General features: G+C 41.1%; 1 protein-coding gene across 2 annotated transcripts in view; it reads right to left on the minus strand.

The window, feature by feature from the left end:
• fsip1 (fibrous sheath interacting protein 1) overlaps positions 1-25,880 on the minus strand; it is a 118,133-nt gene that overhangs the window by 91,859 nt on the left and 394 nt on the right. For both annotated transcript variants that reach the window (XM_062042241.1, XM_062042243.1), the window contains exons 2-8: positions 25,465-25,555; positions 25,208-25,377; positions 25,061-25,145; positions 24,886-24,966; positions 24,463-24,578; positions 20,058-20,177; positions 16,601-16,759 (exon numbers count right to left, since the gene is read on the minus strand). In XM_062042241.1, the coding sequence (XP_061898225.1) occupies positions 16,601-16,759; positions 20,058-20,177; positions 24,463-24,578; positions 24,886-24,966; positions 25,061-25,145; positions 25,208-25,377; positions 25,465-25,555 (822 nt within the window). The remainder of the gene's footprint in view (positions 1-16,600; positions 16,760-20,057; positions 20,178-24,462; positions 24,579-24,885; positions 24,967-25,060; positions 25,146-25,207; positions 25,378-25,464; positions 25,556-25,880) is intronic.

Consider the following 25,880-nt stretch of genomic DNA (forward strand, 5'->3'; position numbering starts at 1 on the left):
GGCCGTCGTCCCCGAGGCCTGCTGGAAATTGCAAAAGAAACCTGGGAGAACCAACCCTCGCCACACCGCAGTGTGATCGACCATGTCGCCCAACTACAAGCCCGGGCTCGCAAAATCTGGCCCATGGTAAGAGAACATATGGAAAAAGCCCAAAGAGAACAGGCAAGAACGTCGTTCATGCTCCACACTGACGCCTCAGGCACAGGCATTGGAGCCGTGCTCGCCCAGCTCGTGGACGGAGAAGAGCACCCAGTGACATTTATTAGTTGGAAGCTCCAGTGCCATGAGCAAAATTATGCAACAGTAGAAAAGGAGTGCTTGGCAGTCAAGTGGGCCATACACCACCTCCGCTACTACCTATGGGGTAGGACCTTCACCTTGGTGACAGACCACGCCCCCTTGAAGTGGATGTCCACAAATAAGGACCGAAACGATCGTGTCACACGCTGGTTCCTAGAACTACAAAATTATCACTTCACCGTGGAATATCGGCCTGGGAAGGCGATCCCACATGCAGACGCCATGTCCCGGCTCTATGAAGAGGACAAAGAGGGACGAGCTTAGGGAGGGGATATGTGGAGTCTCACTCAAGCACCGCCTGACAGGTAGGCACCTCACAGGGGAGAAGCCAGGGAATGGAGGTAGATTGGAACACGGAAGACAACGCCCCAGCCTTGGCCGCATCATCGAGGGGCGGTACATTCCCCTGTACCTGCTCAATCAGCCTGAAGTGCCACCAGCTGTGCGGCCAGGTGGGGCCCAGCTACAAACCTTTCTTAACTCTGCCTCATTCAGGTCTGGCTCTCCTCTGTGTCAAGGCAGGTGCATCAGGCGGTAAGTTGAAACATCCACTATTTCAAAACTAAGGACATTACTAGTGAAATGTTTTACTTATGTTGTGTTTCTATTGTTTTATAGGCAATTACCTACGACATATATAGAAGTGTGCTATGTGAAGGATTGAGAGCCCTGGATGGGAGATATTTATGTTTGTTAATGGACACTTTAAGTTTGATACTTCCACACACTTCCTACAAAGACTTGTGCAATAAATGCCCTTTTCGGCTTTCTGCAAACCCAATCCTGTGTCTTGCCATCTTTCTTCATTAAACAAGTAACACTGATTCTTTTGTTTTCGCATTTCAAAATAACTTGTGATTAACTTATTTTTACATGATAATGACAATTGTATGACAATTAAGAGTCTTAAAAAGTCAAGTGTGTGAGGCGCATTTTACCTTTGCAGTACACCATTTATTATTTACACAAATTCAAGTTATTTAGAACACTGCCTGTTTAACAGGAACTTTCCAATTTACCCTGGTAAATGTAATACGTTTCCACCAAACACTGCCCGGGTAAATAAAGTTTCACTAGGAATGAATTTGATTCCTGGTAGCGAGGTGGTACTTCGAAAAGTTCCTGCAGGACCCTATGAGCAGTGGGCTTTGCTGTTGAACACTGAACAGAGTTGTGATATTTCTAAAACTTTGTGTTTGACATTTCAGTCGCCATTAGAGTATGCAAGGAAAACGTGTGTATTTTGTGTGCATTTGTATTACAGAATACAGTATTTGACAACAGAGAGAAATAAGAATGTTAAGAACTTACAAGTTGCAGGAACTTTTGTGTCAGGCAATTATGTGCTGAAGAACGTTGAGTAGTGAAACTATCTTGCAGCATTTTTACTCAGCCCGAGTAGCTAGTTTGCAGTTTAATGCTGTATTAATTTTTACAAGCTTAATTTTAATTCGCTTAACTAAGAGAAGTGGATGGACTCTTTACAGAAGAATATTCAGTATTCAGTCGGACTTTAGGCTGGTGACTTCAGCTGCTCATTGGGACGCGACAACCTCCTTGTTTGAGGATAAATGTGAAATAGAAGAGGTAAATTACATCAAATATTCACTATTTACTTTGTTACATCAGAATCAGAAGAGTTTTTATTGCCATTGTTTGAGAACAGGTTCACAAACTAGGAATTTTACTTGGCGCAATCGTGCAACATAAAACACATTTAACACAGAATAGAATGACATGAACTGTAACTGAGCTATCAGATTTTGTTATTGTTCATGTGCCTTATGGCCGAGGGGAAAAAACTGTTCAGGTGGCGGGAGGTGTGGGTCTGGGTGGACCGTAGTCTCCTGCCTGAGGGGAGAGGGGAGAATAGTTTGTGTCTAGTGTGAGAAGAGTCAGCTGTGACACAACCCACACGCCTCTTGGTCCTGGGGGAGAACAGGTCCTGGAGGTGCGGGAGTTTGCAGCCAATAACCTTCTCAGCAGCACGTACGATGCGCTGCAGTCGATGCTTGTCCTGGACAGTGGCGCCGGGGAACCACACGGTGATGGAGATGGTAAGGATGGACTCGATGATGGCTGAGTAGAACTGCACCAGCATCTCTGTCGGCACCTTTAGTTTCTTCAGCTGCCGCAGGAAGTACATCCTCTGCTGGGCCTTCTTCATGAGGGAGCTGATGGTCGGCTCCCACTTGAGGTCCTGGGTGATGGTGGTGCCCAAGAAACAGATGGAGTCCACAATGGAGACGGGGGTGGGAGAGTCAATCAGGGTGAGGGGGGATGGTGGGGCTTTGACTTTCCTGAAGTCCAAGATCATCTCCACTGTTTTCTGGGCGTTCAGCTCCAGGTTGTTGAAGCTGCACCAGGACGCCAGTCGGTCCATCTCTCTCCTGTAGGCGGACTCGTCGCCACCCGAGATGAGCCTGATGAGGTTAGTGTCGTCCGCAAACTTGAGCAGCTTTACCGACTGGTGACTAGAGGTGCAGCAGTTTGTATACAGGGAGAAGAGCCAGAGGGAAAGTACACAGCCCTGAGGAGTACCAGTGTTCGTGGTTCGACTGTCCGAGACAATCTTTCCCAGCTGCACGTGCTGTCTTCGGTCCGTCAGGAAGTCATTGATCAAACTGCAGAGGGAGTCGGGCAAGCTGAGCTGGTAGAGCTTGTCTCGCAGCAGTCCAAGGAAGATGGTGTTGAAGGCAGAGCTAAAGTCCACAAATAGGATCCTGGCATAGGTTCCTGGGGAGTCCAGATGCTCCAGGATGAAGTGAAGGGCCAGGTTCACTGTATCATCCACAGACCTGTTGGCTCTGTAGGCGAACTGCAATGGGTCCAGGAAGGGGGCGGTGATGTCCTTGAGGTCGGGCAGGACCAAGCTTTTAAAGGACTTCATGACCACAGACGTCAGCGCCACCGGCCTGTAGTCATAAAGTCCTGTGATCCGTGCTTTCTTGGGGACATTGACGATGGTGGAGGTCTTGAAGCAGGTGTTAAAAATGTCAGTGAAGATCCGTGCAGTGTCTCAAGGTGGAGGGGGAGACACCATCCGGCCCGTGTTCAGCTTCAAGAACTGCCGGCGTACATTCCCCCTCTTGGATGGAGAGGGCCTCTGATGAAGTCCTGTGATGTTCTTGGAGGCCTTTGATGTACTTGGAGTCCTTTAACGACCTCACAACAAACTTGAAAAGTCTAACAGATTACTCTTCATTCACAATTGAAGTTAAAAAGTGGCTTTGGAGCATTCAAAGCTGCTCACACAGTCACTAAGATGGGCATTATGTTTGACACATCAACCTAATGTGTATTATATTTATCCATGAGAGCATTTTTATTGTAAATTGTGAGGTGTGTGTGTTAAAATCATGGTTGTTTTTACAAATGATGACAGATGTGAACAAAAGCATGTATTGTCTTTGTGTGGTGATGTAAATGAGGTGTGGTTGTATTGTATATTAAGTATGTGTCCATGAAAGGGCATTTTATGACTTTTATCTTTATACTTGTGTATGATTTTATTGTCATAATTTTATTGCATGATTTTTGTATCCCTTTAATTTAGGTAGCCAGGGACTGCAGATGGAAATTAGCTATTTAGCTATAATCTGGTACAGAGCATATCTGTCTTTGAGCCTAATGTTTCTGTACATTGTCCCTTCAAATAAAGACTAAACTAAACTAACTAAGTCCTATAAGTCCTTTAAGTCCTTTAATGAAGTGCTGGAGTGGGTGGGGTCATTCAGGGCCTGGGGGGGCTTTGGGCTTATAGTTCGTAAGGGCCCTTTAGTCCTCTCCACACGGCTGCAGTCATTGGAGCTGAACTGTTCCTGTAGACGGTCAGAGTACACAGATTAAGATTTCTCCACTTCCCTGTTGAAGTGTTACTTCGCTTCTCTGTAGGTACTCCGGTCCCCGCTCCTCCACGCAGTCTCTTTCTTCTTGGGCAGCTGTCGGAGCTTGGGTGTAAACCAGGGCTTGTCGTTGTTATAACAAGCCCTGGTGCGCGTTCGAATGATGCGCGCCTCATTGAACTGTATGTATGAGGTCACAGTGTCCGTATACTCGTCCAGATTGTCCGTTGCCGCTCCAATTGCCTCCCAGTCTGTCATCTCCAAACATGCGCGCAGCTCCCCCACAGCCTCAGCGGTGTATTTCTTAATGGTCTTCATAACAGGTTTAGCCAGTTTCAGTCTCTGTCTGTATGAAGGGATTAAGTGCACCATCATGTGATCTGATAGTCTGAGAGCAGTATGGTATGCCTTGCTTACTGTGGTGTAACAGTGACCCAAAGTGTTCTCCTCTCTGGTCAGGCATTTAATAAACTGCCTATACTGGCTCAAATGTCCCTTGTTAAAGTCACCAAGCACGATAACAAGAGAGTCCAGAAAAGACCGTTCTACATGTAAGATCTGGTCTGCAAGCGTGCGCTGAGCGTCATGCACGTCCGCGCTGGGCGGTATATAGGCAGCCACTAGTATCTCAACCACAATCTCACGCGGTGAGTAAAAGGGCTTACAGTGAATGAAAATATATTCCAGAGCAGGAGAGAAGTGTTGGGATATCACCGTCACGTCTGTACACCAGTTGATGTTGATGAAGAAGCAGACTCCACCACCTCTTGTTTTGCCGGAAAACCCCAGGTCTCGGTCCGCACGGAGAAGATGAAACCCCTCCAGTTGAACGCCGCTGTCCAGGACACTCACGCTCAGCCACGTTTTCGTGAAGCACAAAACACAAGATGAGGAAAAGTCCTTGTTTCTTCTCATCAGCAACGCTAGCTCGTCCATCTTGTTGGGAAGTGAGCGGGGGTTTGAGAGAAAGATGCCAGGTAAGGGCGTGCATAATCCTCGTCTGCGGAGACGGACTAGGGCTCCCGCTCTCTTTCCTCTTCGGTGCGGTTTCCCTCTTTTGATCAAAGAATGGACCAAATCCGCAGCTGATGCTAAAATGGCCGGTAATAAGTCCGTAGGGGTGATTGATCTGATGTTCAGTAGCTCTTTGCGGGTGTAAGAGCATGCGGACACACAATTTACGCACAAAAACAAACAAAACAGAGTGCACGAAAGCACAGAGGCAGCCGTGATCGGCGCCATGATGACATGAAAAACATGTTGTAAAAGTAGTCAGCAACATGCTATTTGTGTAATTATTAGCCTCAACCTGAGTAAACTGAATGCTAACGGGCTAACACTAAATCTGACGTGTTAATGTTATCATTGTGAGATAAACACCAACATTTATTAATAATGTATTGTTATTTACAGCTGATATGGACCATAAGGACTCACCTCACCCTCATGAATTAATAATTTACTGAGGGGACGACTTTCTGACTGTTAGACACTGTGGACAAAAGACCAACGTTTTATGTAAAATGGCATCAATTTAAAAATAAACTGAAGGCTACCACTCCGCCATACATCATCAGCCTGAATTGTATACTGCAAAAAAAAGCTGTCAAAATATAAGATAAAAAGACTAGCTTTTATCAAAAAAATACTAAGAACTAGAGAAATTAACTAGCGGCATGGACAGATTGTTTGACTTGATAATACATCCGAAATTAAGATTTGTATATCTGGAAATTAGAAGAAACTTTAGGACAGAAATAAGTATTTAATTCTGAAAACAAACATTATTTGACTTGCAATTCTTAAATTAAATATCCTCGAGATGTTGCAGAATCTTTAATCAAGATTTTCTATGTAGGGAAAACCCAAAATCTTATTTGAATATTTATTTTCTCAATTTTAACATTTTCAAACTAGAATTGAAAAAATATAATTATGCATGCTAAAATTAAGATTAATCGATGACTAAAAATAAGAAAATAGCTCTAAAAACTAGTTACATTTCTAGAAATAAAGTTCTAAATATTGACAAGTGGCAAATAATTTGCACTGTATAAATTACCCAAATCTCAGACCATACAGAACTTAAACCTCCTGAAGTTTTGGTGGAAACGGACCTTTTGTTTTTGAGTACTTTACCTTGGAACAGAGTTTTTTCTATTGGAGAAATACATTGCACGGTTTGAGATAAATGATAAAGTCACTAATGATAGTATAATTTTTTATAATTTTCATCTGTAAATAAAGAAATCTTGCTGTGACCTGGATATTTGCATTTTTAAAAAGTGATTCCTCAGTTAAAAAGAACAAACAAAAAAAGATTCACGTCATTAGAAAGCTTTTTGCCCAGTTCCGTCAAGTATCACTTAGCTAATAGAAGTGAATGCAATGTTTTCCAAAATATGACACAGACACAATAACATTTGAACAAGTTCTTCAGGACAACCAAAATGTAAGCGCATCTGGAGAGAATCTTATGTTCCAGCGCCCTTTTTTGCAGTCCTCGCCTTCCAGTGACACGTGCTGTGAATAGGCAAGAACAATATGTGGCCCACATTTTTCCTTCAAAATACTTCAGCTCTTTGTCACACAGTCAGACAAAAATGTGGGACAGTGAGCATATGTTAGTGTGATGCTAACTTTAACTACTTGTCGACTGCCTCAGTTTGATTAATAAAGCTATTAAATTATCAAACGTATATGTATTGAGTAACTACAGGTTTTCACATTTTTATACTTGTGCTGTTCAGCTACCCAAGCTGCGGTAAGCCACACAAGCTAGGCTAACTGCTAACAGTTTGCTCGAGAGTAAGCTCAGCTATGTTTACACTGCAGGGCTGGGTATGATGCCCCATTCTGAATGTTTGATCAAATACAATCTTTTTTATGTACAAATGTAGAAAATGTGACTTAGTTGTGACCTGAATGCGCACAAAACACGACGTCACTACGGTCATGCGCTTCAGTGTGATTGCGAAGTTTAGCTTTCGGGGTGGGCATATCTATGTAAATATCGGGTTTGGGTATCAAAGCAATTCTAGCGTGATGGGATCTATACTTTTGTTACAATTTCTCGTCTGTACGTCCAGCAAATTAATCACTTTTCGTCAGAGTCCATGCATATTTCTTTACATTATGTTGTATTATATTTTCTTTACAAATATCTGCCTGCAATATAAGTTATGTTGTTTAGTTGACGTTGTTATATTTTTATAACACTTATGCATTTTTGTACTGCACGAGTAACTTTTTTCTTCAATAATTGTGCGTAGTTGAATAAGGTAACTATTTTAATACATTGTATACTACTAATACATTGTTTTGTATAGTTGCATTTAGTTTTGATAAATTTTTTCTTAAAATTAAATAGTTTTCCTGTGTTATCATAGTCATAATCAACTAAATTGAGGCAAATTCACAAACATAGTATAATATTATTACAACTTGTATCGTACCTGAGATATTAGGCCCATATTTACTTGGATCGATACCAAAATTCTAAGTATAGCTTACCCCTAATAAACATTGCCCCAATTTGTGTAGGCCTCAGTCCTGGTGCATTTGTGGCCATTTCAAGGATTTTGTGCCATTGGAACCTGCGTTGAGGTGGCGACTTGTCCAGGGTGTACCCTGCCTTTCGGCTGAGTGCAGCTGCGATAATTATTATTACTAATTTTAGTGCAACATGAATTGTGAGTGTACAGTAGTGTAAGACTTCATACAGTATACTAAGCATTTCCATGTGTCCCACTATATCCAAATGACAGAGAAAACACGGTTCCTTCTGGCGCTGGCCCTTCCTTCCTAACTTCCAGCAGGCCTGCAATTATGTTCTGATGGGGTGACTTGATTCTACACTCTGCCAACATCTTGGTTAAAACTAAGACCAAGCAAGCTGGATTCACCTAAGCAAAACCTCGGGCAAATGCAAAAAGGTTTTGTTTTGATTGCCATAGCTAGTTAGTTTGTAGGCTGGTGACTTTAGCCTGGTTTATACATCTGCGTGGTAACTACACTGCCCCTTCCAATGCCGTCTTGAACATACCTGTTAACCTTCGTGTTTTTTCTGGTTCCAGTTATTTTCTCTTGTTTCCCATCGTCCTCCCGGTTCCGTTGTTTCCCCAATGTTTTTAAATTCCACAAAAAAAATCCATTACTATCTAGGGTTAGGTAACGTATACATTTTAATGTGTGTGTGAATGGGTGAATGTGGAAATACTGTCAAAGCGCTTTGAGTACCTTGAAGGTAGAAAAGCGCTATACAAGTATAACCCATTTATCATTTATTTATAACCAATACGGTACTGGTTCCCAAAACCTGGGAATTTATACTGGTGCTCAACAGTACCAATTTTTGGTGCTTTTGTGTATTAATAAATGTTACCGGTAATTGTCAAATAATAAAATATATTGTTTTCTTGTAAGCACGGAGTAAGCCAACATGGGTGTTCCACATAAACCCAAATATACTGAAATTGTTATTATTTTGGAAATTATTACTCTCTGAAATGGTTGCATATTGTTCTAATGTGTGGCAGCTTGAGACAAGAATATGTTCATTGACAGTCTAAAATATGTAATATGTAACATGACTTCCTTCACTCATAATTTTAGCAGTTTTATGCATTTAAATTTATAAAATATAAAAAGTGCAAATTCAGCGTCTCATTTGCAAGTATGCATGTTGCTGCAATTCCAAGACGTTATGGCGGTAGTGTATACTGTAGGCTACGGTGTGTTGCCTAGCTCGTTAGTGTAGTCTTTGGCATGAAACTGAATGTGGCAGTCAAGTCTTACCCTACAAAGGATTTAAACTGTAAGTACCATATTTTTCGGACCATAAAGTGCACCGGATTATAATGCGCACTGTCGATGAATGGGTCTATACAGGTTGATTTTCATACAAAAGGCGCACCGTGTGACGACCGGATCGCATCGTGATGCGGGGTATGTTCTCCCAGGAATGCAGACGGGCTTCGGACACAGCGTGCAGGTAGGAAATGATTTATTTAAGAAGTAAATCATACGGGAACAAACAAAAACGTGCTCATAGCACGGAAGGCAAAAACAAAGGGGCTAGCGTGGGAATTAGCAAGCAAAATAGCTTAGCGTGGACGCTAGCAGGAATCAAAATAGTCGTCGTATGTTGCATGAAGCAAATTAGGAAGTCAGACCGAGTGAGGCCAGGGCATATACTAAATAGCCCTCTGATTAGTGCCCGGACAACAGGTGAGCGTCTCGAACCCTAACCAGAGGTAGCTGAGTGCAATCTGCCGTCATGGCAACTGAAACAAACAAACTCAAGAGGTGCTGAAAACACAAGTGACTTGAAAACGTAAACAGAATATGATCCGGGCAGCGGATCATAACAGTATCGCCCCCTTAAAGGACAGATTCTAGATGTCCCCAGGAAACACTAAAACCCCAAAAACTAAGATATAGTTCAAGAGTCAAGGGAGGGCGGAGGGAGGACTTGGTGGTGGGTCGCCAGGCCATGTGTCCCCGAATCCACCGGGGAAGAGTCAGGTGGCGGCTGCGAATGGAACGCCGCTGCCGCAGGCGAGGCGGGCGACCATGGAAAGGCCACATTCGTGCCCGCCGAGAAGGTGGGCGTGAGTGGCGCCAGAAGTTCATCAGCCGGAGAGTTCTACGCCTATGTCCTAGGCGTCGCTGCTTCTTGCGCCACAGGCTTCCATTGACTTACCTCTGAGAGAGCCGCATGCGGGTCCCTGATTGCTGCTTGCGCAGCCGAAAAGCTCGAGGTTGCAGAGAACGATGATGCCTTAAAGGAGGAAGGTGGCGGCGCCGGGGGAAGGTCCGCCGGAGACAAGGCAGGAGACATCGTCCCCGTGGAAGCGGGAGCAGGAAACAATGTCGCCGTGGAAGCGGGAGCAGGAGACGTCGTCGCCGTGGAAGCAGGAGCAGGAGAAGAAACGTCGTCGCCGTGGAAGCAGGAAGAGACGTCGTCGCCGTGGAAGTAGTAAGAGACGTCGTCGCCGTGGAAGCAGGAGCAGGAAAAAACGTTGTCGCCGTGGAAGCAGGAAGAGACGTCGTCGCCGTGGAAGCAGTAAGAGACGTCGTCGCTGTGGAAGCAGGAAGAAATGTCGCCGTGGAAGCAGGAAGAGACGTCGTCGCCGTGGAAGCAGGAAGAGACGTCGTCGTCGCCGTGGAAGCAGAAAGAGATGTCGTCGTCGCCATGGAAGCAGGAAGAGACGTCGTCGTCGCCGTGGAAGCAGGAGACGTTGTCGTCGCCGCGACAGCTGGTGCAGGTTCTGGTGCTAGCCTTGAAGCAGGGACAGGAGCTGGTCGTGAAGCCGGTGCTGGTGTGGAAACCAGTCTTGAAGTCGGTGCTGGTGTGGAAACCAGTCTTGGAGCCGGTGCTGGTGTGGAAACCAGTCTTGGAGCCGGTACTGGTGTGGAAACCAGTCTTGGAGCCGGTGCTGGTGTGGAAACCAGTCCTTGGAGCCGGGTGCTGGTGTGGAAACCAGTCTTGGAGCCGGTGCTGGTGTGGAAACCAGTCTTGGAGCTGGTGTTGGTGTGTAAACCAGTCTTAGAGCCGGTGCTGGTGTGTAAACCAGTCTTGGAGCCGGTGCTGGAGCGGAAATCAGCTTGGGGGAAGGTGCTAGCCGTGACTTTGGCGGAGGTGGCCTGGCTGGTGGTTGTGGCTTGGCTGGGCGCAGCCGTGCTACCCCAGTAGCACCAGTCAAGAAGCGGATACCGGACGCGCTCCTTGTGGTCTGGAATCGTCTTTTAGGGGTGGGTGGAGGGACGTCAGGAGGGGGGACTCCTCCCCTCTCACTTGTCCAAAAAGTCCATTTATGGGAGCAATAGTCACTGGGGAGGAGCCAAATCCACTGGAGGCGGGGCTTGGAAAACAGGAGACTGAGACTGAAAAAAATCTAAATTTTGAAAAAATCTTCTCATAAGGATTAATTCTAGAAAAAAAATCTTTAGTGGGCGGCTAACAGAAAGAAGCAGAAGATAGAAAAAAAATCTTGGTCTATGACGTCATCAGAAGTGGGCGGAGTTACGTCATCAGGGGGCGCCAATGGAATGACGTCATTGTTGCCGCTGTCCAGGTGACTGACAGCCCAGTCGGAGAAATGTTTGGCGAAGTGGTCGATTGGGTTACCAAACATCTGAGGAGGAGAAGCTTGGGCTGCATGTAGCTTGCGGTGTTCAGGAGGGAAAAATTGTGGGATTGGCGCGTCTCTGTCACGAGCCGAAGCCTTCTTCGATGACTTCCGCCTTCGCTGACGCATCCGAGCTGGCTGTGAGCAAACATCCCCGGGCCAGATGGAGTCGATCGAGACAAAACACCTCCAGGTCCGCACATCATATCTTCCTCTGGAGAACAGCGGATCGTCTCTGCCTCCATAGCTCGGTGCACCATCCACGCACCTTCATCCACTTCCTCCACGCCAGTTGCGAGAGAACTGTTATCTGCTGGCTTCCTACTGTGACGACCGGGTCGCATCCTGATGCGGCGTTTGTTCTCCCAGGAATGCAGACGGGCTTCGGACACAGCGTGCAGGTAGGAAATGATTTATTTAATAAGTAAATCATACGGGAACAAACAAAAACGTGCTCATAGCACGGAAGGCAAAAACAAAGGGGCTAGCGTGGGAGCTAGCAAGCAAAATAGCCTAGCGTGGAAGCTAGTAGGAATCAAAATAGTCGTCGTATGTTGCAATCAGCAAATTAGGAAGCCAGACCGAGTGAGGCCAGGAGCATAGACTAAATAGCCCTCTGATTAGGTGAGCGTCTCGAACACTAACCAGAGGCAGCTGAGTGCAATCTGCCGTCATGGCAACTGAAACAAACAAACTCAAGAGGTGCTTAAAACACAAGTGACTTGAAAACGTAAACAAAATATGATCCGGGCAGCGGATCATAACACACCGGGGTAATAAAGCGCTTTAAAAGGTTCATATTATGATATGTTTTTCTACATTTAAAACATTTCCTTGTAGTTTGCAAAACATCAAATAGTGTTCTTTGGACAAAATGTTGCATAGATTATGTTTTACAGACTGTTTTCAAAGGCTTTCTGAAAGTCTCTTCTGGATGTGCCGTTTTTGTGGGCGGTCTTATTTACCACCTAGCTTGTCTTCTCTCCGTCATCTGTTGTTGTAGTTTTTTGCGCTTCCATACCAAGTCTACTAACAAATATCATTTTGAACTCTACGCTATTTTATATTATAAATGGCAACAGCGGAGGATGAACACCCCACAACAAGAGGATACATAAAAAGAAGGATCTTATTGACTACGGCGCAGACTCCAAGGGTGGACGCGCGCACATTTTCGGGACTTATGCAGAACCCAAATACACATGGGTAGGTACCAGGAGTTTCTTTATATATTTAAATATAACCTACTGTTAGCACTGTATGGCGAGGCACATCCATCCTCAAGCTACTGTAAAAAATTGAAAATAACTAGCTGGTAGTTCACTATAATACACTTTGTACTGTATATTACTGTCACTTACAGGACCGGAGTGGAACTGTTTTACATAACATTTCCATTTTGGTAATGATTTTAACTACTTTTTACATTTTAGGTGGCCATCTGGTGGACTTCAGATTATAAAAAGCTCACAGGGTTGGTTCTGCTAAATCTAAGCGCCGCTTTTGATACAGTTGGCCATCACATTTTATCAAATAGACTTAGACACCTGCCTCGCTTGGTAGTGTTTTTTAACTGGTTCCACTCTTATCTCACAGACAGAGTTTTTTATGTAAGTATAGATACATGTGCCTCAGGAACCCATAACATTAGGTGTGGGGTTCCCTAAAGCTCCACTATAGGTTCCCATCCTTTTTAATCTTTACACGCTTCCTCTTGGGGGCGTCATTAGGAGACATTGCATCAGTTTCCAAAGTTACTCTAATGATACAGACTACGTAACCAATAGATACCCTTTTAACTACATTTTAGACATGAAGTCATGGCTGGCAGTGAATTTTCTACAGATCGACTAGGACAAAACAGATTTAGTTCTACAGTAGAACTGAAGGCTAGAAAGATATATTTTTACCAACATTACAGTGTTGTTTTTTTACTGGTGTATATATTTTCCTGAGGGAACTCTCCTGAAGGAATCAATAAAGTACTATCATTAGCACTTTGTGTTGTAACTTTTCATGTCCTAACCCTTCCTTTTTTAAGCCAGTTCTTAAAATAGATGGAGAGCTATGACTTGATGTTAATTTTTAAGTATGAGATGATCAACGTGACATTAGCATTCAACACAAAAGAGGCGCGAATAAATAGTTTGGCCTACGTGGTACGAGAACACACCCGTGATGACAGCTTTGAGACACTTGTGATTTAGGGCTATATAAATAAACATTGATTGATTGATGACACTCATCTGTCTTTTGCCTCCAAGAGGGCGCCCCTGTAGTGAACAAGAACACGAGCAGAGCTGCAGTCCAAGTGGTTTGAGTTAGGAACAATTGACGAAGGAAAGGTAACCACAAAAACAAAGCATATTTACTTTTATGATTGCTTTTAGGGATTTATGGCCACTGATGTGGAGGGAATGAATTACTGTGAAATACATCAGCTACTTTTTAGGGCGCAGGTGTGGCGGGCAGCATCTTTCCATGGTTTATGGTGACTTTTACAGGTCGTTACATCTGCACCCCAAGCATATTAAGTGTGTCATTGTTGGGTTAAATTTTAAAGGAGAATACCTGCAGTGACCATATTAGCATCAATGCAGAGCAGTTGACAGATGGATTTGACTGTCCCCAAATCGCTTAAACCATGCAACATGATTAAAGGCTAGAAGAAAAAGTAGGTCATTCAAATTACACATACCGTACAGCTTGCCAATTATATTATATTTTGTACCAATAGTTAATTTAACATAACAACGGAGGAGACTCGAACAAGGGCTGTATTGTCTAATCTTAAAACAAACCACTAAAGATTATTTAAATTATGAGCTCTGTCCTTTGCTACAAGACGGATAGGAGTTTTTGTTCTAAGGTGATGATACAGCTGTGGAATACTTCAGTTGAATCAGGGAGTTGACATTACCTTGACAGTGAAATTACCCTGTCTAAGTACACTACTTCTTGCCATGTTCACTTAACACTTCTATTTGATCGCATGCAGACAGACAGTTTGGCATCATCGAGCACACATCAGGCCCCATCCATAAACAGTTTAACCATCAATTCCCACTCAACATCAGAAGGTTTTGCAAAATCTAAATTAGGCTAGTAAGATCAACTTTCTAGATATAGCAGTATATTCCAGCACTTGGCTTCATTTATCGTCTTTTTTCCTATGCAGATAGTTTAAAGTAAGTGGTTGTTTCATGACAGTGCACAGTAACATTTAATGGCTATTTTCCACTAAGAGGCCCAAAAAGGATGACGGAAAAAAAGATGCCATGTGGCGAACCCACAGTAAGATAAGGTCCTGAGATAACCTTCTGAGCTCATGTTTGGGATGATGGCCAAACTTAAGATCAGTGCTTGGTCATTTGGCCTGGACAGAGACTTCCGCACTGTTTGGTGTGATAGTGTTTTATAAGATCAGACTACAATTTCAAACAGGTGGTGTTCAAAGAAAAAGTGTCGCTTTTACATAAAGCCTCTGATCGACAGTACATTTACATGGGTAAATCACTGTATATGAAGATTAAAAAGTAAAACATTGACACATCTATGCCATCTACAGCCTGTACCCCGTTAGCTTCATGAGTCTCACAACAACCATCTATGAATACAGGTAGTAATTGTTTGTATACAATGCAACAGTGCTATATATGACTAAATGATGCTGAGTGTGATGACAATTTCTCAGGGGTTGAAATGCAAAAGTAACTAAAAATGTGTAGTTTATGTGGAGGTAAAGATTGAAAACTGAGGAAAGCATGCGTTCCAAATTACCACTGAAAGAAATTTGCCATTTTTCTAATATACACCTAGACTTGTTACTCCACAAAGTGTAATTAGAAAATAATTTTTAAGGATGTTGCCATCGATGTTCTGGCAAATTGATGGCGTAGTAATGCCTATTAATACTGAAATTAATTTGCGAGTTTTATGGGGGTGATATGAAAACTATTTCCATTACAATAGAAACCAGTGACGTGCGGTGAGGTTCATGGCTGGTGAGGCACTGACTTCATCACAGTCAGATTTACAAACATATGAACCCTAAAGAGTATCTTATTCACCATTTGATTGGCAGCAGTTAACAGGTTATGTTTAAAAGCTCATACCAGCATTCTTCCCTGCTTGGCACTCAGCATCAAGGGTTGGAATTGGGGGTTAAATCACCAAAAATGATTCCCGGGCGTGGCTCCGCTGCTGCCCACTGCTCCCCTCACCTCCCAGGGGGTGAGCAAGGGGATGGGTCAAATGCAGAGGACAAATCTCACCACACCTAGTGTGTGTGACAATCATTGGTACTTTAACTTAACTTTAACTTTACACATACAAACTGTAGCACACAAAAAAAACCATTTAATAAAAAAAACGTTATTATGGTCTTACCTTTACTTTTAAATGAAGTCCATGCACCGCTCCTTTTGAACAAAAGCATCGATAACTTGTTTATAGAAGTCTTCCTTATCTTTCTTCAGTTTTAAAAGTCTCTCTGTCTCGATGGAGATCTTCCTTTAATAATTACCTCCTGCTTCGATTGTAAGTCCAGTTTAGAAAACTGTTTTATTTTAGATATGTAATCCTCCATGTTAAAAGTTCAGGCGAGAGGAAAAAATAAACGATCGCTGCTAACTGTTGCTGCTTGTTGTCACTTCTTCTGCAGCCGAGTAGTCGCAAGAATGATCTCTGGGATCACTACCGCCCTCTACCACCAGGAGGCGGGATTACTGCGAGCCTCACCCAGTGCGTCTTCGCAGCCGTTTTATGATTGCTCAGCACAAGAAATACGTTACACACATACAGTTGTTGACAAAATACACTGTTCATTATATACCTCAGCTAACTAAACTATGGAAATGTATAATATAATTCATATACTGGGGTGAGTTTTTCCTTGCCCGTATGTGGGCTCTGTACCGAGGATGTCGTTGTGGCTTGTACAGCCCTTTGAGACACTTGTGATTTAGGGCTATATAAATAAACATTGATTGATTGATGATTGATATAGCAATACGGTCTCACTGCACAGCAGGGCAGCAGTTAGCCGAGTTATTGCGCAATCCATGGCGAGGCTCAACTGGCTGGTGACTCACCGCAAATCTCTTCTCAGTATTTGAACGGCAAATGTGAAAATTCAGCGATTTTGAATAAAAATAATCTAAAACTGAAGTTAAATGGAAAATAACTTTATGGTATAATCACTGGATACATATAACAATTTAATTTTTTTTTTTCTTTTTACATTTTTTTTCTTTCCATGATGGCACGTGAGGCCCCGCCTCACCTGCCTCCCCTGACTGCACGTCACTGATAGAAGCATACCTTATTCAAATGTGCATGGGAGGAGCTTTGCAGTAAAGGGACATCTACAACCGGCTGGAATATACTGAGTTCGCAGTCGATGGCAGTCAGTCGCTCCAGGTCGGAAGTCCCCTGGGTGTAACCTTGGTTTGTGGACACCGGCACCGCCCACATGTCCTCCTGGAAGACATGGGTCAGTTGAATACGTAAGTCATACACCGCCATCTTTGGCCTGCTTTATTTTGTAGCAACATTAAATAGGCGATGCTAAACATTGGATATCTGTAATATACAGGGATGAGATAAAGGGTCACTCCTATCTCATAGAGTTCAAACTAAATGGCCTAATGCTGGGTCTACTGCCCCAAGAGAGGGAAGGGTCGTGATGGTGAGACAAGGCCATGACCTTGAGCTCAGCTGAAATTACGCAACTGTATCCTCGGAATAGTAAGTTTGGATCCACATATGTCAGACTACATTGTGTACACATCCCCAATGTAAAGTGAATGTTGGTTTGTTTCAATTTGATTATTAGCCATGGCACCCAATCGGTGATGTTTGTGTCCTGAGGAAATAAAATGTGTAAATGCTTAATAAAATTTACTATAAAATACATTTTCTTTTGAAGCAAAGTGTCCCTCACATGTATACAGTATGATTGCATATTAAAACATCTAAATTGAAATTATATAAAATGTAAAAGATGTATTCAAACTATTTTGGAACAATGGACAACTAGCATTTTTTGCCTGTCCCTGCTTTTTATAATTGTATTTTACAATGAAATATACTTTAAATCATTCAGGAATGTTATTACAACTATACTATAAGTTTGTTTTACTTATAATAATGAAATAGAATTTAAAAAATTCCCTGGGTTTTCATTAAATCATGTTACCCTAACACATAACTCCCTCTGATTTTTTTATACTTTATATATATATTCCACAAGTCACGTGGTTGACAGTAAGTTGCATCATACAGATCCTCTGCAGACCACGGGGAGGCCAAAAGTAAATCTCAGCACAGTCCTGTTACCTATTTCATTATATCTATTCTATGTTATTTGCTTACTTTTGAAATACTGATTTTGTTGAATCAATGTAATGAGTTTAGTGTCAACATGCTATTAGCTTAAATATTACGTCACGATATTTAATGTATTTGCTAATTCTATGCTAATAACTCACTCATGTTATTTTTAGTCCTGTTACTCAAATGTGTCATCTTCAGCTTATAAACCTCGTAAAACAAAAATGAAAGACAGTTAATAGTGTCAGTGTATGGGCAATACTAGAGTGATTAGGTTGATAGTTGTATTATTCTCAAAAAACAGTAACCTTTGTGTTTGTTTTGTTAATGGTTACAAACTCAAGGAATAATTCCTTGGGAAGGAGGACGTTGAGTGCAAAACCCAGTTTTTAAATGAGCAGTAGATAGTATTTTTTACTTTTCTTCAGTTATTGTGCACTTTTTACTTTGTTTTGATCCACAAATTATATGTAGTTAAAGAGAATAAAGAATTAGTTTTAAATACTGTGTTGATGTTGTTAAGTTGTCAGTAGCACTTACCATAGATAAATAGAAAAATGTACAGTAATACATGTGATCGCTATCGGTATTGGTATCGGCTGATCTCTCTCATTGATGATCGGTATTGGAATCAGCAGCATTAAACCCTGAACGGAACATCCCTACAATAAACTAATGAGATACAGGAAGAAAATGATGTGTTCAAGATGCTGGGTGTAGGCTTTGTATTTCTGAATATAACATTGAACTAAAAACGATCATACCGTTTCCATAAAAAATATATAACCGATCCTATCCATCTCAAGAGTCTTCCACTTAAACAAATAAGCACCACAACGTCAATATGTCGCATTTGGCATCTTTGCCACAACACCTGCAGAGCAGATAAGCTGAAAATGAAAGAGAATGTATGTTTTTTTCTTGCAGATTCTCCTTTATGGGGTTACCACAGGAAGTCATGTTTCTAACCAGCATTATTTGTTTGGCTCAGTTTTTACACCTTATGCCCTTGATGATGTAACACTCCTATTCATCCATGCCCACACTTGTTGCATGAAAGGCAGCATTATGTGCATTACCAATACCACCTTTGAAGAGAAAGTACACATAGTACTGTGTATTGTTAAACACGATAGAGAAATACAAAACAAAAATGCCAATAGATGCCTGGTACTCTCTGCAGTTGAGTAAGACATGAAGAAATCGAACACATATATATATATATATATATATATATATATATATATATATATATATATATATATATATATATATATATATATATATATATATATATATATATATATATATATATATATATATATACACACATATATACATACACACATATAGGCCTACTGCTCTTGCAGTAATATATTCACAAACAAATGGCGAAAGATTATGAACATGTACTACCTTATGTTACCATATATAAATAAAAGAAACAGCGTGAGAAACATCAAAACAATTTTAAAGGTCAAACAATGTTTATGTTTTAGTTGATGTGTCCCATAGACTCCTACCTAGAACTGGCCCCGAGACTTAAAGATGCATCTCTGCCAAGGTCTTAGTGACATAAATATTACTTTTGCTCGGTCAAGCTCATTCCCAATAGCATGCTTTGCAATAACAGGAAGTATTCCTCGAGCCAGCGAAATATGAAAATCTGAGCAACAGCAAAGCCATCAATTTGGTAACTGCCACTACAATGACTGCAGTATTTGTTTCAAAAGTCAAACATCATAAATAAATAATCAAAAATGGCAGCCTCCCACGGATTCAAAGCTGGTGTTAGGGTCATGCTAAACGGAAAAGCATGTGAAAGAGATGCGGGTATGCGTCCCCAAAAGCGTCATCCAATCTGACTTTTAGCTGCCCTCTTAAAAGTTATAATGTGTATCAAGACAGAATTAATATTAAAACAGTTCAGATCCTACATGTTGTATGATGTCTACTGCTCCAGATGGTCTCTTTCTTTGCAACTGCAGCTTTTAAAAATCAATCTTCATATTTATGAAAGATTCTAGCTTGGCAGTTGCAAAGAGCACAGGCGGAATCATTATGAAAATGTGACAATAAAAAGAATCGCTAACATGTGGCGTTTCTTGTGAAGTGCATCTGGTTCATCTCTGCAGCTTCGGGGAGTAAGGAAGGTCTTCCCAGAGGCAGACTTTTGAAACATACACAGTGGACCAGAGTTAGTCTATGTGCTTAGCGCTATCTACAGGCAGAAGCGATCGTGATCGTGATTCCGGCCTTGATTCAACTATGTGAGAGCGAATGTTGAACACTGGAAACGTTTGCCTTCCATGAAATATAAAAATATATTTTAAAATGGTGAAAGCAGATGCGGTGAAATGGAATTACCACCTGCAAAAACTTCCAGACAGGAGATAGAGGAGAAGTTGCAAAAGTCATACGTTGCCTGTTAGTGCTCTCAGCCTACCTTGTTGTCTGCGCCACTGGCACTCTCCTCTTCCTCTTCGTCTAGGTCTTGCAGGAGCTCGGCCAGGCGCTCTTCCTCTGCCTGTGTCAACAGTACTTGGCCGCCTTTGCCGCGTGCGAGCTAGTGCAGCACACAACATTCAGAAAGACAAAGAGGTTAAACAACACCAAACACCTTACCAACTGGTAAAAACAAAAAACATACTGTGCGGCATTATCTTAGTATTAAGACGCTTTAACCCTGCTGTTTCAGAGATCACCATTCTGTTTGAAGATTAAAAAGGTCGGCGTGGCTAAGACGGTAGAGCGGCCGACCAGAAATTTGCACGTTACTGGTTTGAATCCAGCTTCCACCATCATAGTCACTCCTGTTGTGTCCTCGGGCAAGACACTTCACCCGGCTTGCTCCCAGTGCCACCCGCACTGATGTAAATGTAGATAACGGGTTTCTCAATGTAAAGCACTTTGAGTCACTAGAAAAAAAGTCCTATATAAATACACTTCACTATATCACTAAAAATATGACTGGTGTGATATAATTTATTAATTTCACCTTTAACCTGACGTTCTCTGGCCACTTTATGCTATGTATAAAGAGGAACATCAAAGTGAAACAATTTCTAAGATCAACCAATATTTATAGGGAAAAAATAGAACTCGAACGTCAAACTAAACTTGGTTGCGATATCACCGTCAATTGGTATCGGTGGCATCAAAGAGACAAAAGTGAGATGCTTAACAAAAAGAACCTATGATGATTTTAATCTACATTGTGTGTGAATTTTGTTCCTGTGTTGCATTTCCGTTTTTTTTATTTGTTTGTGGTGTCACGGCGCATGCGCAATGTCATCTGCAGCAAGCACTTCCGCTAGAGACGCGCCGGGACACGCATCGCGGCCACGCGCCTGCACAGCTGCAGGCAATCTTCAATCTGCGCACCTGGGGCTAATGAAGACAGACGGCATAAAGACCAGCGGACCCGAAGATCCAGTGCCGGAAAGTAATTCACTCCCGTAGTAAGCATCCCGTCTCTGGCTTCCCTCCTGCGTACTTGATCTCTCTCTGTGCCTTCCCTGTTCCCGTGTCTTATGTCCTTTGTGTTTACCGCAGTGCTTCCCCTGTCTCCCGTGATCGAGCTGTGTGCCTCGACTTCCCACTGGATTCCGGACTGCCTCCCTCGATCCTCGACCTCCGCTTGGACACAGACCTCATTGCTTCTCTCCAGCCCTCGACCACTTGCCTTCTCGCCTAACCCCTTTGGTCTGACGAAGGATTCATCCAACACTCACGTACAACAAACTCTGGTAACTCACATGGTTAATTCTACACATCGTCTTGCACCTGAGACTTGGAGTAGCATACACATCCCACCTATTCATCAAGTTCAATAAACCTATTGAACTGATTTCTCTCGTTGTGTCGTCTCCTTCCCCCGCCGTACGTAACATGTGGAGGTGTTCCCAGATTGTGATTAAAAATTTCCACGCCTCATCCTTTCCAAAAGTATCCTAATTTATTTTTCAAAAATGTACACTGTTTAATAATTTGGAAGACAAATATCCCCACTATTTTATTTTGGTCACAATCCCAAAAAAAACTTCATAAACTTTATATAGCTTTACCCAGGCACATCATTAGGTGCACTTGCACACTCAGATCGATACAGCGCTCCTTAAAAAAATCTGCTTTTAGCAGCATTTATTTATTCACTTTCTTTTGTGTTCCCTGAAACCAAGTAGTAATGTGCAATGGAGTTAAACGCCTAATCCAATTTTCATAATGGCCAAAATGTTGTAGACAAATAAACACTAAAGTATTTATTTTATGGTATCTAATTTACAGACAAAGAGCACTACATAGATCATTTGACGCTTTGGCAATGTTTTAAAGGGGTTAAGGGGGGAGGAGTATATGTATAGCTAGAATTCACTGAAATTCAAGTATTTCTTATATATATATATATATATATATATATATATATATATATATATATATATAAAATAAATACTTGACTTTCAGTGAATTCTAGCTATACATATATATATATATATATATATATATATATATATATATATATATATATATATATATATATATATATATATATATATATATATATATATATATATATATATATATATATATATGTATTTTATTATATATATATACATATAAATAAAATAAATACTTGAATTTCAGTGTTCATTTATTTATACATATACACACATAACACTCCTCTCTACTCATTGTTGTATTTGAAAGTGCAATGCTTTGCAGCCAGTACCACAGCCTTTGAAGGAGCGTAGGTATGGGCAGTGTAATATTCTGGGTTGGAGTCAATAACCAGGCGAGGTGACGAAGTTACGTCTCTTTACTTCATACTTCAGAACCGACTCCCACACTTGCCGTCAGGGTGTGCAATACAACGTAAACCGTTGGCCAACCAATGTTCTGTGGTTACTATAGTGTTCTGTGGTTGGCCAAGCGGACGTGACGACAGGCTGTCCTCACTCAGGTCCGCACGGACCTGGAGGGGGCGTGCCTTAAGTCCTGCTGGAAATCGGGAGAAATTAGAGAGAGTGGTTGTCCCGGGAGATTTTCGGGAGAGGCACTGAAATTCGGGAGTCTCCAGGAAAATTCGGGAGGGTTGGCAAGTATGGCCAACCCTCCCGTTGGCAAGTATGGCCAACCCTCCTGAATATATATGTATATATATATATATATATATATATATATATATATATATATATATATATATATATATATATATATATATATATATATATATATATATATATATACATACTGTATATATATATATATATATATATATATATATATATATATATATATATATATATATATATATATATATATATATATATATATATATATATATATATATATATATATATATATATATATATATATATATATATATATACATACATATATATATATATATATATATATATATATATATATATATATATATATATATATATATATATATATATATATATATGTATATATATATTTATATATATATATATATATATATATATATATATAAGAAATATATATATAAGAAATACTTAAATTTCAGTGAATTCTAGCTATAAATATACTCCTCCCACCTCAAAGGCCCCCCCCCCCCCAAAACTCCCGAATTTGGAGGTCTCAAGGTTGGCAAGTATGGGGTTGGCAAGTATGCTTGTGTGACAATTGGGAATGGTAACATTCAGAAAGACAAAGAGGTTAAACACACCAAACACCTTACCAACTGGTAAAAAACAAAAAACATACTGTGCGGTATTATCTTACTATTAAGGGATTAACTATTTCATACTTGTGTAACAATTGGGAATGTTACCAAAAAGAGTAAATAAAGGACTTTGACCACAAATAATGTCCCAGTCTTCTTTGAATGGGGCCCTCGTAGGCTTAAATTGGACAGTGAATCCCAGCAAATTATATACAGCCTCACAACTTTCCCTGTCATTTTGGCCAATAGAATTTGTCCCAAGAAAACCAATTGTTGTTTTTTTTAATAGTAATGTGTAAGAATGTCTCAACTCTTTATTGCTCAACAAAAGTTTAAACCACGTCAACAATGGACAAGCACTTTTCAGCCGTAAAACATAAAATGTCTGCAATTTGTGGACAATGAGTTTGTTTTTATAAAACAGTAATTTGACAATGGGTCGAGAGGATGTACTTTTAATGCTATTTTACTGTTGGGTAATAGAACGAGTGATACGTCAACATTTGTTTTCCAAACTATACAGACATTTGTGCACGAATAAACTTGGGTCCGCCAAGAGCGCTAGGCACCGAGTTTAAAGCCTGAGCTGTCAACTCCATGTCCAGTGCAAACGTTTAAGGTGTAAGGGAGTGAGGTTTACCAACGCACAGGCCTCCGTTACATAAGTTTACAAAGGACACTTAATTTAGTTTTGACAAATTCAGAACAACACAAGCTGATGCAATGTTATGGAAAAACATAAGCCAAAAACTTCTGCAAAGTTTTGAAAAAGCTTCTGCAAAATCAAGGCTACATTTACAAAAAAACCTGCAATATCCGAGCATCCGCATGATAAAAGACAGACTACTTGGTGCACTGTAGTGTATATGTTTAAACATATATAACACAACTACAAATTGTCAAAGCTAACTTAAAACATTGTTAACAAAGGAGTATATTGATCTCAAGTAATATCCAATCTCTTCATTGAGACTAATCCCAATCCCAATCCCAATCAGTTGTTCTCAGGGCTACCCTTGCGGGCCTTGAATGTGTTTTTCCACTCAGAGTCAGAGTGGGAAAACAAAGAGTGAGTAGACTCACCCGAAGTCATTTGATGACTCCCATAACTGCATTTGGCCTCAGATTAACTTTGACATACCTCAATGTTCCTCTTGACAAAGTTCTTTTGTTTTTTCTCGGCCATGGAGCCTTCATTGTGGCTCCCTTCGTCTGTCTCTTCGCACACTGACTCGGATGCTTGGGTCCAGTCGTCACCTGTAAAGACATAACTGCACTTTAGATTGCAAGCGATGGTTCATGTCTTAGTTTTCCCTCATTTCAGCTACAACCATTCTGTGTTAAATGCTACCAAGAAAATGTGAGTAAGTGGTTAAACTCAATTGTATGCCATGGGAAGTTTACTGGGCTTATGGCGCCATCTAGTGCACATTTGGTTGCTTACATGGCAGCATCTTCCAACAGCAAGTGATTGATTTGCAATGTCATTCATTAATGATAATAATAATAATAATAATAATGTACAGCACTCTACTTAGTCCAGTATGCGTATGCACAAACTCACTCTCTAATATGCGTTGCAGTCTTCTGTCAAGTTCACAGTCAAATAACTGAGTTTTGAAAAAGTCCTCCCTCTCCGGAGGTCCTTTAGGAAAGAACATTATACACATGTACTATATGTGATGTCAAGCACCACTATTAAGATAGAACTTTTTTATTATCATTATTATGTTGCTCACCAATGGGGGCTTCCAAAGCCATAAACAGTCTTGCATTCTTGGCTTCTTGGCTACTTTCAGAGCAGCCCTCCTCCTCTAAACTATCCTTTAACAAAATAAAAACACTTTAATTATGTCAGGAATTTTAATAAATGCCTCTGTCCTTACCTTTAGCTCTTGCCAGAGTTGTTCCTGGAGTTCTTTCCTTTGACGCTTGGCTTCTTTTAATCTGCACATGCATGCAGATAGTGTTTCATCAAGTCTCCTCATTTCCTCAATGGCCTGTTGTAGTCCAGGGTCTTGCTTTTCTTCATCCGTTGCATTTATATTAAAAAGACCTGAAGAGCATGCATATATTACGTATATTGTGATGTTGTGACAAAAATAAAGTGTGTCTTACTCCACTTTGCATGCCACTAACAAACCTTTGTCAATGCTCCCAGAGGATTCACTTGATGCAGGTGTGGAGGTATTCTCCGAAACGCCTGTGACCATTTCCATAATGGTGCAATCAAACTTTAGCAAAAAGTCGTTAAAACGGATTAGACAATTTGATATCACAATCAATCAAAGTATATATATATAGCCCTAAATCACGAGTGTCTCAAAGGGCTGCACAAGCCACAGCGACATCTTCGGCTCAGATCCCACATCAGGGCAAGGAAAAACTCAACCCAATGGGATACAATGAGAAACCTTGGAGGGGACCGCAGTAAAGTATTCATGTAAAGATTATCTACAGTATTTTATTTTTGTTACATTCTCGTTTTCAGGTGGTTTGCCTTCTTGTTTTTACAGCAAAGTAGGAACCGGTGCAATGGACGTCCAGTGGATCTATTTA

The sequence above is a fragment of the Entelurus aequoreus genome, linkage group LG03, assembly GCF_033978785.1.
Source record: "Entelurus aequoreus isolate RoL-2023_Sb linkage group LG03, RoL_Eaeq_v1.1, whole genome shotgun sequence".
NCBI classification, from domain to species: Eukaryota; Metazoa; Chordata; class Actinopteri; order Syngnathiformes; family Syngnathidae; genus Entelurus; species Entelurus aequoreus.